The 16,214-nt window shown below is 39.0% G+C and overlaps 1 protein-coding gene across 1 annotated transcript in view; it reads left to right on the forward strand.

Moving 5' to 3' along the window:
* The first annotated feature begins 122 nt into the window (after positions 1–122).
* The window catches only part of LOC113105855 (phosphofurin acidic cluster sorting protein 1-like), a 33,812-nt gene continuing 17,720 nt past the window's right edge, over positions 123–16,214 (forward strand). Inside the window, exon 1 of the mRNA XM_026267206.1 lies at positions 123–555. Coding sequence (XP_026122991.1) covers positions 407–555 — 149 coding nt within the window. The 5' untranslated portion in view covers positions 123–406. The remainder of the gene's footprint in view (positions 556–16,214) is intronic.

Here is a 16,214-nt window from a genome sequence, read left to right on the forward strand (position 1 = left end):
ATGCTCTCTCTCTCTCTCTCTCTCTCTCTCTCTCTCTCTCTCTCTCTCTCTCTCTCTCTCTCTCTCTCTCTCTCTCTCTCTCTCTCTCTCTCTCTCTCTCTCTCTCAATGCTTGTTATGAGGGCTCGTCTTTCACAAGAGGCGTTGCTCTTCGGCCGTGGTGCTTCTCTGCAAGCACAAAAAAGAAGAAATTTCCGCTTCCTGCAACGATAACCAACTAGCGCAACTTGAGAAACATTCGCCGCGACTTTGACGGTGAACGGCGGGTTGAAGCGCAGCGCAGCGCGCGTCGGGATCGGTCTCCCCGAGCCTCGGTCCTCGTGGACGGATGATTGTGCTGCGATAGAGGGTCGGCGCTCCGACAAACAGTCGTTTTATTCGGGGTTTCCTTCTTTGTGTCCTCCAGCATGTCGGACCGGGGAGGGCTCCCGAGGACTGGAGGCGTACCGTCTCCGCAGCCCTCCAAACCGGTGGCGATCACCTCCAATCGGCCGGTGCACATGAACCTGTACGCCACCTGGGAAGTGGACCGATCGTCTCCGAGCTGCGTGCCGAGGTAAGGCGCCTGTCCGCCGGGGAGGGAAGCAGCGGTGCACCGCCGGATAACATAAAGGGCAACACACTGAATTAAAGCTGCAGGGAATAAGATAATGAAAACAGCTTAGGTGTAATCAAAGGAATAAATGATCCTGTATTTCAGCACGATATGTGTGTCGCGGTTTGCAGCGAATGATCGGGGGTTGAATCTGAACACGACAGTGCGGCGAAGAAAGACAACAGAACAACTTCTTAACAAAGAGCAATGTTCAGACATAGGAAAGACTGGAAGTGTTCAGGAATGAAACAAGCAAAAAATATCAGCCAATGCCTAAGAATATGATATTAATGCAAAGGCCCCATTTTTTGAGTGTAATACTTTTATTAGTAGTAAAAGCAATAACTGTTGTTGTTATTATTAGTAGTATTATTTCCCCCCAATGATTCTTGGTTGAGAAAACTAAGAACTGCATAAGATTGTTTCCCCATGATGTAGAAGTAATCCTAATGTCTCATTCATGCATTGTATCCATCGTGGGAATGCTGGATTTTGGGAATAGACTGCTGTGATGCTGGTTTAGTGTGTCAGGGTTCCATGCATCTTCTAAATTGGAAATGGAATGGAATTGGTTTGGGATGCTGCTGTGTTAACTGTTGAGCTTCATGTATTGCATTCCCATCTGCTGTTCTGGAAAACATTGGAAGTATATTTCATATTGGAGTATGCCGATATAGAGGTATTACTCCCTAAATATTAAATGTATCATTAGACCAAATATTAAGGAATAAGAACTGATAAAGTAGGCCTAACGGCTGGGATTCATATGTTTTATTACTGGGAGCGGTCTTGTGTATATTGGCTTGGGATGCTGGCATGTTAACTGTGGAGCTTGAATTCCAATCTGGTGGTCTGGAATATGTCGCGGTCGTCTGGAACTCTTAGATATGCTGCTTTAGAATGCGTGGGGATTCTAGTGCATTGTGTTCTAAATCGGGAATGGGATGGAATTGGTTTGGGATGCTGCCATGGTAACTAGGGTTTCCAGCCTGCCAGCAGCGTAGCATTCCCCTGCATTTGTGATCAGGTGAACATGTATGTGTCCGTGTTCAAAACAGTCGTTCTTGTTGAAAGCCAATACTCCCTGCTGCCTGTTGTTTTCACTAGCAGTTAATATCGGCTACGGATGCACACAACACGGACATGTGAAATGGCTGCCCATCGAAGCTAATTGGTTTATTTGTATTAAATGTGTATTGATGGAGCAATTGGGATAGATATGGGTTACACAGCATGTGCTTGTGTATTGCATGGCATCAAGCGGCTGGAAACTCTAAAAATACACAGAAATATTGATCGGCTTGTTGATGTTTCATGTTTGGCCGGAGCTGATGGCGGTATTCAACATGTAATACATCATGGAAAGAGCATAGTGCTCTCCCTAACTCTATACTATCATCTTGTTTGGGACTACTGTTAAATATTAATGCAATCTTGTTTTATTTCTAATTCAGGTGGACAATAGCCCTGTAACTCACCCTGGCTACTTAATTAGAGCTAAAGATGGCACAGTGGGTGGCACAGGGCACCCGTGTGGAGCGTGTCTGGTTTCGGAGGGTTTGTGAGTGTGTGTGCATGAGTGAAAAGAAGGAATAATGAGCAATAGGAATCGACCTATTAACAGCGCAGTAACAATTTCTGATTTAAATTGGCCATAATGAAACGAATGACTAACAGTCCAATGAGTAAATCAACCATCGCTCCGGGCTGCTTTTCCCAAAAGCATCATAAGCCCATTAGATCATGGAAACCACCGGCACCAATGGGCTCTAAAATCTCAGGCTTCTGAAACGTTTGGATGATGCAGTTCTGACGGATTCAGCGAGTCATTAAACAGATTCAAGTCAATAATCTAAGACCGAAAAAATGCCTATTCACTTCACACTGATAACATCTAACTATGAAATTGTAATGGTTGCTCTAATTCTGTGAGAAGTCTGCACAATAAATATAACGGTAACAACACAGAGGAACAATATCGTTATTAGGATCCAGAGTTGAAAGACTTTGCCTTGCACTTTTTACAACAAAGCTGCATTGCTTATTTAAGATGAACAGAACATTGTTGTCTGTTGGATAAAACATTAATATAACTAACCTGGTTTGCATGGGCCTTAAATAGTTTTTACGGATTCATTTAAAAGAAAATAACCTTCTCTCAAGAGTAATCGATTGGTGTTTTCGGTGCATCATGCAAATCTTTCTACTCCAGTTTCTTTTGTAAATTGAACCTGTTATGAAAAAAAGCCAATTCAAACCAAAGATGATAACTATATAAGCGCCCACACCAATGCACAATAACACTGTGTTTATTATAAGCGCTCTACAGTTGTGTCATCTGCTGCAGTAAATACTGGAACTCCTTAGAGTCGAATCTATTCTGATTGGCTGTCAGTTATCATCCTTGTTATAATTGGGTTTTAAAGGGACAGTTCACTCAGAAATGAAAATTGTTTGCCATATGTGTCCCTGGAGCACAAAAGCAGTCGCTCAGGTGTATTTGTAGCAATAGTCACCAGTACATTGTATGGGTCAAAATTATAGATTTGTCTTTTATGCCAAAAATCCTTAGGATATTAACCAAAGATCATGTTCCATGAAGATATTTTGTAAAATGTCTACCGTAAATATATCAATATTCATTCTTGATTAGTAATATGCATTGCTAAGGACTTAAGTTGGACAACTTTAAAGATGATTTTCTCAGTATTTACATTTTTTGCATCCTCAGATTCCAGATTTTCAAATAGTTGCATCTCGGCCAAATATTATTCGATCCTAACAAACCGTACATCAATGGAAAGCTCAATAAAAAGACCCTTATGACTAGTTTTGTTGACTAGGGTCACATATATGATGCACTCCATGTATAATTTTCAATCATTGTTCAATAAAGTGGTCGTATCTCTTCCCAAAGCTTCAATTAACTTTCAAGGAAAGACAGAAATCTCTCAGGTTTCATTAAAAATATCTTGGAAGATTATGTGTTTGGAACCGCATGACGGTGGGGAAATGATGACCGTTTTCCTTTTTTTGGGGAGGTTAACTATTCCTTTAAGAACAGTTCTCCGTTTGCCACCCTATGAGTGACTATAGCATGTGTGCTGTCATTAGTATCTGCGGTTCGACTCTTTTGTTACCGCGGGTCTGTCATCTGTCTGATATTTGTTAAGATAAAATCCTTCCTTGCAAGAATCCCTCGGTGTCTTTTGGCAGCTGAATCATTGATTGGTGCCAAAGGCCAGCAGGAAAACAGACTGACACCTCATTCAACACAAACAACAGCACTTTACAGTCCGCCTTCACACTTCTGTCGCACACTTCCCCATCAAACCTTCCATAATGGGATGGAACCGAACGGTTAATAGCTTAGTCTTTGAAAAACCACAAACACTGCGTCAGTGACAGCGAAAAGCCATTGATTCGCACGTGTGTAGTAACTGAACATGACACGTCATTTCTGAATTCTGCACAGGAACTTGTGTGTTTTATTGTCGGTTTGTTCCTCACACTCCTCATATCCTCTGACTGTCTGTGTTTGACCTATAACATAGAGCTCAAGCCGTATGCAGCACTTTTTTGATCTTTGAAGATCCGTATCTTTAGATGAGAATCTTCATGTTTGGAGTTGAGTTGCTTTAATGAGGAATCACTTGCATTGGTTCGAGGCTGGGGTGTGTTTTCAGTATAAGCGTGGTGTTTGGCACAGGCGCTGTCTGGTTGTTTCCTGTTTGTCTGTTTCCCTCTGCAGTCTGAGGGCTGACGATGTCACATCCTTTTGTTTGCGCTGCCACCGATTTCTGGAGTCACGCTTTGTTCACCTGATTTGATTGTTGAGCACAAAAAGAGAGCGAACCCAGGCGCCGACAGACAGAGAGACGGGGATGGAGGGAGACGAGGAGAGATGTGAATCAGGGAGCGAGGGATGATGGGTCGAGGGTGGGAAGGTAATTGCTGCTGTCACAAGATTCGAACTGCGTGGCACCCAATCAATGACGGCAGGACGGCACTGGAAAAGCCATCTCGTCTGAGATCAGTCTGAAATTGAATTCACCTCCATATCTACAAGGTCGAACAATCAAATGGAGGCTATTGCTGAATTTGGGGATTTGAGTCTAAATAAATAACTTTCTTTTTATGTGTGTGTGTGTGTGTGTGTGTGTGTGTTATTTTGAACAATTAATCTATGCAAATTACTCCAAACCACTTTTATTCTTTACCTCAGTCTGGTATTGAATTCTTTTCATGATACGCTTGATTTTTTTTTAATGGATAAAATTAAGCCCTTTTTTATTAAACATTCATTATTTAATTTTTGGGATAGTAGATAACATTATTTAATATTTATTTAATTATTTAATATTTAATGAAAGAATAGATAATATTATTATTCAAAATTATTTGCATTTTAGTTTTTTGTTGTGATGTTGTGAAGTGTTTATTTTACTTTAATACTATTGTGAAGGTTTACATTTTTAGTTTTTTTTATTATTGTTCAATATCTGTTTATTTCAGCATTACTGATTTTAATCTATTTTCTAATTTTCTTAAGTTCAAGTTTACATATATATATTAATGTGTGTATAAAATGTTTTATTTCAATAAAAAACAGTTTCTTATCTTAATAATAACACTGAGGCTTAATGATTTGTCAGTAAGGCATGTGTGAACTAGTGCTAACTATTATAACTCTCAGGTTAGAGGACTTGTCTTTGCAAGATCTGTTTCACTGGAAGTATTGGGGAAATTTGGACAGTTGCATTATGGGTAGCGTGTGCTCTGCTTCCGTGACGTGAACAGAGCTGTGGGATGTCATCTTGATATCCTCTGGCATGCGTTGAGGACTGAGGGATCTTCTGGGGACTCAGGGTTGGGGTTCATGATTACTCTACGCTCTGACACAGCGGATCAAGATGGACTTTCCCATTTACTCATCGCTCTTTCTTTCTGGAGGAGAATTCTCTCTCTCTCTCAGCATCAGCTGGATTCTTCCACTATTCAAAAAAAGATTAGACAGTTTTAGAAATCGGTAATTTGATGTGTATGCATATGAAACGAGTTTCTTTCATCACCTCAGTCTCCTTTGCTAACATGAATTATTGCCTTTATATCGTCTATCAGCCACTGCTCTCCAGATACTGCTGTCCACTTAGAAAAAACCATATTCTTCAACTACTAGTTGTGACTTTATATTAAAAATAAAAGTTAAAGGTAGTCAAAAGCTACTACTATAACCCTTTACTGCCTTTCAAAGATGCTGCCATTCTTGCTTTTTTTCCACCAAGTCTTATCTGGTGTGCTTTTATAGTTCTTCAGGGTTTGTAGGAGAATATATATTAAATGGGTTTATTTGGAGTGTTTTTGAAAGGAAATCTCTGGATGACTGTAAAATCAATTTAATTTCTTCCCAAATTCCATTTTAGAATATAGTTTTTGACCTAAATTCCATTTTGGAACTTTGTTTTTTAAAGGAATTCCGTTCTGGAATTGTATTTTTTTAAATAAAAATCCTTAGTTTTTTGTTTTACGTTTTCTCGATTAGATTTTATGTTAATGGTTGAATTGATTTCAATCATCAAAAAGCGTGATTAATGAACTGAATTCATAAAAATTTTAATCGTTAATCAATTATATTATTATTATTTTTTAAATAAATGTAACCATTCCTTTACAAAAAACATTGAGTTGTAATAATTTTTGTTCTGCAATGTATAAAAACATATTTCTGTCATAATTTCAAAAAGTTTAACCAAACATTTCTATTGGAAAACTTTTAACAGTTTAATTTTTTATTTTATTTTTTATAAAATGAAAATAACAATACATTTATAGCAGATACAATAAATTAATTTCTACTGTCAACTAATTAACAGCAGTAATCATAAATATTAAAACTTTTTCAATTTCATAAAGTTAATGATTTAATACTTTCCAACATTTATAACCGAGAGCATTGCATTTTTTTTATAGTTTTTATTTGTCAATTAATGTTCTGCACAGCAATTCTAGTATATTTCAGTCATTAAAGTTAAACCAAACCTTTATTGCAGCGGTGTAGACCTTTGTGTTTGATGTGCTTGTAATACATGTCTTCATCACATCCAGTTCAGTGCATCAGACTGAGAATGGTTTTAGACTGAAGTATGCTCGGATCATGTTTCATGAATGCCTCTCATTGATGAGCAGCTATTGACACACAGTTTGAGCACACACGATGCATTGTGTGTCTGTCTTTGATCGCTGATTTTACCTGATTTCCATGCATGGCCTTTGTTGCTCTCATGGCGTGCGGATGCGTGTTTGTGTCATCAGTTTTTCTGTTATGAAACCCTATACTCTCATAGGGAGAATGCAGAAGCAGAAGCTTTATCTTGTTGTGTGTCCTGGACGTTTATTAACACAATCCATGAGAGCGCAGCCGTGGTGCAGTGAGATACGGACACGGTTCATCACCATTCCCCGAGCTTATTAATGCTGACATGTGAACAGCTTTACTTTTCTGTATGCATGTTTGCAACCGTTCTTATAACTGTTGGGTGCATGTTCTGCAATCTGAGCCTCTATGGTTGAAAATGAAAGGTGTTGCTGCACTGAATCACCAGCAGTGTGATGAGCTCTGACGTGCTTCTTGTGATTGAATCACACACATGCTGGAGTGAGACACACTGACCCACTAACACAGTCCAACAGCTCCGGCACATGACTGATGATGTGACACGCTCACTTTCTGCTCTCCGATTCAGATGCTTCTGAATTGAAGTCAGTTGGTACTCTAAAAGTCAAAAAAACACATAGAGGAAACACAAAATGAATAACTGTGGCTCTGGATGATATATTGAGGGGTTGGAGATGGCTCTGAACATCATTACATGTAATCCGTGGCTTCAGGCTAACAGTGATGTACGCTTAGTGAACGAATCATTCTTTTGAACGATTATTTTTGGTGAACCAGATGAACCAGTTCGTCACATCGGACTGAAGCTTTGTAAGATTTCACATATGAAGCAGCACAGACCTACTGGTGTCAGTTTATTCATCTTGTTAAACTGATCAGTGTTTAAGCCACTGATTTAAACCACAAGGACCATTTACATGTGGTATGTCCAATGATATGAAGATCATTGGAAAAAATTAAGCTTTATTTTTACATTTACATTTATTCATTTAGCAGATGCTTTTATCCGAAGCGACTTACAGATGAGGACACTGGAAGCAATTAAAATCAACAAAAAAAGCAATGATATATAAGTGCTATAACAAGTCTCAGTTAGCTTAACACAGTACATGTAGCAAGTGCTTTTAAATAATATAATAAATAAAAAGAAAACCGATAGAAAAGAAAAAGAATAGAGCAAGCTAGTGTTAGAGGTCTTTTTTTTTATAATTGTATAATAATGAAGGAAAATGGATAGAATACAAAAAGATTACAATTTTTTTTTAAAGAATATAATTAAAATCGTGAGTGTTAAAGTTCGAGGGTCAAATAAAGATGGAAGAGATGTGTTTTAAGCCGATTCTTGAAGATGGCTAAGGACTCAGCTGCTCGGATTGAGTTGGGGAGGTCATTCCACCAGAAGGGAACATTTAATTTAAAAGTCCGTAAAAGTTGACTGTGCTTCTTTGGGATCGCACAATCAAGTGACGTTCACTTGCAGAACACAAGCTTCTAGAGGCACAAGTCTTAAGTAATGAGGTAAATGGGTGCAGAGCCAGTGGTAGTTTTGTAGGCAAACATCAATGCCTTGAATTTTATGCAAGCAGCTATTGGAAGCCAGTGCAAATTGATAAACAGAGGTGTGACGTGTAATATTTTCGGCCGCGTTCTGGGTTAATTGTAAAGGTTTGATAGAACTGGCTGGAAGACCTGCCAAGAGAGCATTGCAATAGTCCAGCCTGGACAGAACAAGAGCTTGAACAAGGAGTTGTGCAGCATGTTCAGAAAGAAAGGGTTTGATCTTCTTGATGTTGAATAAAGCAAATCTGCAGGATCGGACAGTTTTAGCAATGTGGTCTGAGAAAGTCAGCTGATCATCAATCATAACTCCAAGGCTTCTAGCTGTTTTTGGAGGAGTTATGATTGGTGTGAACCTAATTATTCCATGTAGACAGAGAAGGGAAGTGGTCCAAGAACTGAGCCCTGAGGCACCCCAGTAGTTAGATGTTGTGACTCAGACACCTCACTTCTCCAAAATACTTTGAAGGACCTATCTGATAGGTAAGACTCAAACCACTGGAGTGTGGTTCCTGTGCCAGTAGGGTTGACATGAGCATCTGGTGGTTAACAGTGTCAAAAGCAGCGGACAGATCAAGCAGGATAAGTTTATATTTCATTGAATATAATTCTTTTTTTATTTTTTATAAAATGTAACTATTTATTTTAACTGGAAAATCAGAATATTTACAACAGCATTATTTTAGTATTATTTATAACACTTTAGACTGTGTCTGTCCTCCAGTGCAGTGTGTGGATTGTAAACAGTCACGGAGTCTGTTTTTAAGGTCAAGCTCAGAAAATGAAAGCGAAGCGAGACTTTGATGGATGTCACAGGTTGTTTCAGTGTGTGGGATGTCCCGCTGCATGTGGACGTCTGGTCTCTTATCTGTCCTGAACACAGCCCTCAGAAAGGGCACAGACGTATGACGTACGTCTCAGATGTATTTTTCACAATCAAGCGCTTTTACCCATTACTGTAATTTGCTATAAATCTCATTCTTGTCTTAACAATACCAAAATAAATAAATAAAACAAATATCATGAAGTATATTTGAAGTTGTGCTTTAAAAATTAAATTATATTTAATTACGGTAATTAGCTTAAGAACATTAAACTAGTGACAGTAGGAAAAACATTTCTGTAAATAGTTTGTAAAAGTAGTTTTATGTCTGTTTTATGTCAGTTAGTTTTTTTAACAATTTGCACAAATTAGTGTTTTATGATGTCTATATGCTTAATTTTAATAAAATTGGTTCTAAAATTCTCATAATTTTATCTTAGCATATGCATTTTTTTAATATTATCTATTATTATTTTTCAATCGTTCCATTTTGCTTGTATTAATTTTTATATTGGTTTTATTTTTAGCAATTTCAATAATACTGCAGCTTATTTCAATTAGTTTTTAAGGCAAGATTTTCTCATTTTTGTTTTAAGGTTTTTGATCCAAACTAACAAACAGAATGGAATGAATAGAACTAAACAAACTGATCTCTTTAACGTTACTGTAGCCTCACAGACCTAATAAAGTAAAGTTCAGTGTCAGGACGATGCAGGAGCAGAAAACGGGGCCAAAGACACAAATAAACCCTTTTGAAGTGTGTGTGCCTGTCCAAGTCAGCAGGAATGGTGTGTGTGTGTGTGTGAGAGAGAGAGAGAGATGGCCGGCGGGGTGTTAGGGTGTCTGGGGATATGAGCTGGACTCGTGTGCAGATCACCGTGGAGGACGTGAAGGAACAGACTCGTCCTCGCCGCGAGTGCTGCTTTGATGGGACGGGGTTATTACAGAGGAGCGAGAGTCTGTCAGGACGCTGAAGACTGCGGCTCTGTTGTACAGCATCCATTAAGAACCTGACCAGCTCCTGTGTGTTTGACCAGCTACTTCCCTCTTTCATTATTACCTGTGAGTGAGTCAAGTCAAGTCAAGTCACCTTTATTTATATTGCGCTTTAAACAAAATACATTGCGTCAAAGCAACTGAACAACATTCATTAGGAAAACAGTGTGTCAATGATGCAAAATGATAGTTAAAGGCAGTTCATCATTGAATTCAGTGATGTCATCTCTGTTCATTTTAAATAGTGTCTGTGCATTTATTTGCAATCAAGTCAATGATATCGCTGTAGATGAAGTGACCCCAACTAAGCAAGCCAGAGGCAACGGCGGCAAGGAACCGAAACTCCATCGGTGACAGAATGGAGAAAAAACCTTGGGAGAAACCAGGCTCAGTTGGGGGCCAGTTCTCCTCTGACCAGACGAAACCAGTAGTTCAATTCCAGGCTGCAGCAAAGTCAGATTGTGCAGAAGAATCATCTGTTTCCTGTGGTCTTGTCCTGGTGCTCCTCTGAGACAAGGCAGATACAGGGGATCTGTATCTGGGGCTCTAGTTGTCCTGGTCTCCGCTGTCTTTCAGGGCAGTAGAGGTCCTTTCTAGGTGCTGATCCACCATCTGGTCTGGATACGTACTGGATCCGGGCGACTGCAGTGACCCTCTGATCTGGACACAGACTGGATCTGGTGGCTACGGTGACCTCGGAATAAGAGAGAAACAGACTAATATTAGCGTAGATGCCATTCTTCTAATGATGTAGAAAGTACATCGGGTGTTATGGGAAGTGTTCCCGGTTCCGGTTTACCTAATTAATGCAGCCTAAAAATCCGGATAAAAATTAACGGATTTGGATATTAAAAACATATTAGTATATTATTTGTAAGCCAGGTTAAAGAGATGGGTCTTTAATCTAGATTTAAACTGCAAGAGTGTGTCTGCCGCCCGAACAATGTTAGGTAGGTTATTCCAGAGTTTAGGCGCCAAATAGGAAAAGGATCTGCTGCCCGCAGTTGATTTTGATATTCTAGGTATTATCAAATTGCCTGAGTTTTGAGAATGTAGCGGACGTAGAGGATTATAATGTAAAAGGAGCTCATTCAAATACTGAGGTGCAAAACCATTCAGGGCTTTATAAGTAATAAACAATATTTTAAAATCTATACGATGTTTGATAGGGAGCCATGCAGTGTGGACAGGACCGGGCTAATATGGTCATACTTCCTGGTTCTAGTAAGAACTCTTGCTGCTGTATTTTGGACTAGCTGTAGTTTGTTTACTAAGCGTGCAGAACAACCACCCAATAAAGCATTACAATAATCTAACCTTGAGGTCATTAATGCATGGATTAACATTTCTGCATTTGACATTGAGAGCATAGGCCGTAATTTAGATATATTTTTGAGATGGAAAAATGCAGTTTTACAAATGCTAGAAACGTGGCTTTCTAAGGAAATATTGCAATAAAAAAGAACACCTAGGTTCCTAACTGATGACGAAGAATTGACAGAGCAACCATCAAGTCTTAGACAGTGTTCTAGGTTATTACAAGCAGAGTTTTTAGGCCCTATGATTAACACCTCTGTTTTTTCTGAATTTAGCAGTAAGAAATTACTTGTCATCCAGTTTTTTATATCTACTATGCATTCCATTAGTTTTTAAAATTGGTGTGTTTCACCAGGCCGCGAAGAAATATAGTGCTGAGTATCATCAGCATAACAGTGAAAGCTAACACCATGTTTCCTGTCTCCCAAGGGTAACATATAAAGCGTGAAGAGTAGCGGCCCTAGTACTGAGCCTTGAGGTACTCCAACTGATGGTGGTCATAGAAGTACGATTTAAACCATGCCAATGCATTTCCATTAATGCTAACAAAGTGTACAAGTCTATGTAAAAGAATGTTGTGGTCAATTGTGTCAAACGCAGCACTAAGATCCAATAAAACTAATAGAGAGATACAACCACGATCAGATGAAAAGGATAGTAGTCTCAGTACTATGATACGGTCTAAATCCTGACTGGAAATCCTCACATATACCATTTTTCCTGAGGATACCACCTTTTCTAGTATCTTGGACAGAAAAGGGAGATTCGAGATTGATCTATAATTAACTAGTTCTTTGGGGTCAAGTTGTGGTTTTTTGATGAGAGGCTTAATAACAGCCAGTTTGAAGGTTTTGGGGACAAATCCTAATGACAATGAGGAATTAATAATAGTAAGAAGAGTGAGTGGTGTGTGTGTGTGTGAGGTGCGTCTCATCTTGGCATCTGCATTCTGCACATGAATGAAGGTTTGGCAGGTTTGGTGAGAACAGGAGCAGATGTCGTCATGGAGAGCGTCTGGGATCTCTTATCATCTGTCAACCTGTTCACACTGACCACGCTTCAGATTTCACTGAGTAACACACTTCTGTACCTCTGGACAAACACAGGGCTTTCTAACTGATTATGTGAGTGCGTTGTGCGGGATGATGTTATATTATGTCTGTCTGTTGATTCATATCCTATCAAGCTCATAGAAAATCCTAGAAACATCTTCGATATTCCCTAAACATCCAAAAACACCTTAAAAACAAAACTAGCAGCGCCTTCATTTGACTTCAGTGAACTTTCAAATCTGTGTCTGCTTACGTTTCCAGACGAGGCATTAAGGCAATATATTGAAATTTTGCATTGACTGTGTTAAAAATGCACAAATTGAAGTTTTGTAATTTGCATGTTTGTGTGTGTGTGTGTGTGTGTGTGTGTGTGTGTGTGTGTGTGTGTGTGTGTGTGTGTGTGAACATGTTTTTCTGTGGTGAGTGAGGTATGCGGTTGTGAAACAGCGAGCAGAGACACGTGGGAGTGTCGTTCACATGACCTTCAGCCTGATCTCAGATGTTTCTCCTAACATTTCTAAGAAGTATAAATTAAAAATAGTCTCTCATCTGTCAGTGACTGACGTCCAGTTAGAGTCTCCAGAAACATGATTTGAGGAGGAGTGATGGGTTCATATCCAGATGTTGTGATTGCAGACTTTGCTGTTTGAGTTTGAGAAGTTTCTTCTGAAGATCTTGAGAAAAGTCTTTTGAGATGACTGCTATATTTATTTTTAGGAGAAACAAACCACAAACTTTCCATTATCTAACTATATGTTATATTTGTACATAATGAGATTATGGGATCTTGTTAGTGATTTTTCACACACACATAAACAAACAAACAAACACACACACACACACACACACACACACACACATGCCTGGAGCAAGAGTTGGAGGAGTTTGGTATGAGATGTATCCCATCAAGAAAAATGTCATGACGTGTGTGTGTGTGTGTGTGTGTGTGTGTGTGTGTGTGTGTGTGTGTGTGTGTGTGTGTGTGAGAGAGAGTTGTGCAAGATCTGGATTGTGGCCAGTGGTTTGATTAGTTGAGACAGACTCGTCGCGAGATGAAGAATGAGAGATTGTGTCTGATAAACACAATGAGGAGAGAGAGTTTTTGTTTCGTTTGTTTATTAAGAGTGAAGTGTTCAATCTCAAACACTCCTGCTATCTTCCTTCGGGGGGTTTCTGGGTACTAGGGGCGTGAGTTACATTTTAGACTCAATGTTGACTTTTTTTTCCAATTTACCAATGAAAATGGTTCCAATCAAAGCCGGAGCAGAACATGTGTGCATCAAACAAACCGAGTTTAATCTGTTGAGTAATCATCAATTAATAATCATCAAATGATCCATTCATCAATCACTGTCAGTTTTAACATCATCGGCCTGAATAGCATCATAAAAACACTCTCAGCGTTATCTTCTTTATTGATATTGGGGAAAATATCCTCAAAAACTGAGGTACCACTTTTTGTCAATGTCTCACAATCTTCTTTGCTCGGGTGTTTTGGGTGGTAACATCCGGACCCATGTGACAAAATACAAAATCACCCTCAAGTCTTTGCCCTGGTCTCTAGATTTGCACCTTTCCTTCGATCTAAATCTGTGGGACTTGTTTGGAAATCATAATAAAGTAATAGCACACCTCAAATGAAGAGAGATGAGTTTCATGCCCAGGTCTGGAAACCCTTTTTTAACCACACACACACACACACACACACACACACACACAAAGAAATAAATTAAAGCTCTAAGAAATTATCTGCATCAACTGCATATTGATTTTCATTCGCAAAGAACGTAAACAAACCGAGTCAATCTTTCTCTCTCAAACACACACACACACACACACACACACACACACAGTTCTCCACAGCGGTCGACTGAAGGCCTATTGTCTTCACAGCATGACCACTAAATTGCAGGATCATTTGATTGTTCCCGTGGGGTTCAAACACACACACACACACACACACAGTAGAGTAATTCTGGTCTGAGCTCTTCTGTCATCTTCACCCAAACCCGTCTCAGACACGTCAGTCTCAGTTTAGACATGCTTGAAGCAGCACTGATCTCAGACCTGTCCTGAGCGTCCGATGACGACGATGATGATGAAGATGATGATGAGGAGGGTGCAGGCTCTCATCAGCTGTGATGTAATCTCTGTCCTCAGCACCACTGGCTCGTGTGGTCTCATCAGCTGTTGAGTGTCAGCTCAGATGCTGGAGGAAACGTTCTCCTTCATGATGTGACACACACAGAGAGGAGGCACGAGCCGACAGGAAGAGGAAGTGGCAAAATGACTGACCGATCCATTAGATACTTAATCTCCCGTGACATCACATCCTGTTCACCACCTGATGTTGAAGTATTGCTGTTGACTTTATTTTAAAGACGTGTGATTGAAGGCCTGTACCATATTGTATTTTAAATATTACTTTTCCAATTATATATATACAAATTATATAAGTTTGTGATCACAGTAAGATTTTTAATGTTTTTAAAGAAAGTTCTTCTGCTCATCAAGACTGCATTTATTTGATCAAAAATATAGCAAATGCAGTAGAATTGTGAAATATTATTGTAATTTAAAAAGATGGTTTTATATTTTAATATATTTTAAAATGCCATTTATTCCTACGATGTAAAGCTGAATTTCTGAATATTAGAAGAATATATATATTTCTGTGAAATACTGTAGATATAGACATTTCTGGACAAATGTAATGTTTTTATAAAACATAAAAAATAATATGTAATAGTAAAGAGCAAGCATGCTTTAGAAATATATTCTAGATGTTTTAAAACTAAAGCCCCATTATTTGGGTGCAGTCTGCCTGACGTCTGCAGGACTGAGAAGTGTTCTTCAGAAGAATCTCGCTCAGTAACACAGGAATGTCCCGCTGAGAGATGCCTGATGGGAAACTCATAACTCAGGTGTGTCCAGGTGCAGTCTGAGCAGCGTGAGTGATCTGAGAGATGTGAAATCACTTGTTTTACGTCACGGGTCTCGTTCTGGTGTGATGGTGATCAGTGATTTACTGCAGCTGAACACATCTCTCTCTCTGTGTGTGTGTGTGTGTGTGTGTGTGAGGCACCAGCTCAGAGCTAAAGTGCTAATGAGAGAGAGCTGGATCAATTCACTCTGTATTCAAAAAATAAATTGGATCTCTCACACACACACACACACACACACACATTGGGTTTGGCTCAGTATCGAAATGTTCTTTTTGCTGTGACACCAGTACCTTAGTATTGATCCTAAATCAATACCTTAAAGGGACCGATCTCCCAAGAATGAAAATCCTGACATCATTTACTTTATTTTAATATTGTCTTTGTTTTTTGGTGTCTATATGTAACTTTATATTTAATTAGTGAGGTTTTCTGAGCTGTTTCTTCCTCTTCCTCCTGGCAGAACTGTTTGTGGTAGAGTTATGAAAGTTGGCACACAGATAGAGGACAGTCTGAACATTAACCCCTGCAAATCTGGAGTCTCTAACTCAAACCTTCTAGCGCCACCAACAGGCCAAAGTCACACTCATGTTTATGCTAACTTGGGCTAGAAACAAAATACTTGGCTCATGTTGAATCAGTTGTCATCTGTAGTAAATATTTTCCTGCCATTTAATATTTTTTTTCTGAAAAAAAATGATATATTAGTGCTGTCAAATTATTAATTACGATTAATCTCATACAAAATAAATGTTTTA

This window comes from Carassius auratus, chromosome 7, assembly GCF_003368295.1.
Source record: "Carassius auratus strain Wakin chromosome 7, ASM336829v1, whole genome shotgun sequence".
Classification (NCBI taxonomy): domain Eukaryota; kingdom Metazoa; phylum Chordata; class Actinopteri; order Cypriniformes; family Cyprinidae; genus Carassius; species Carassius auratus.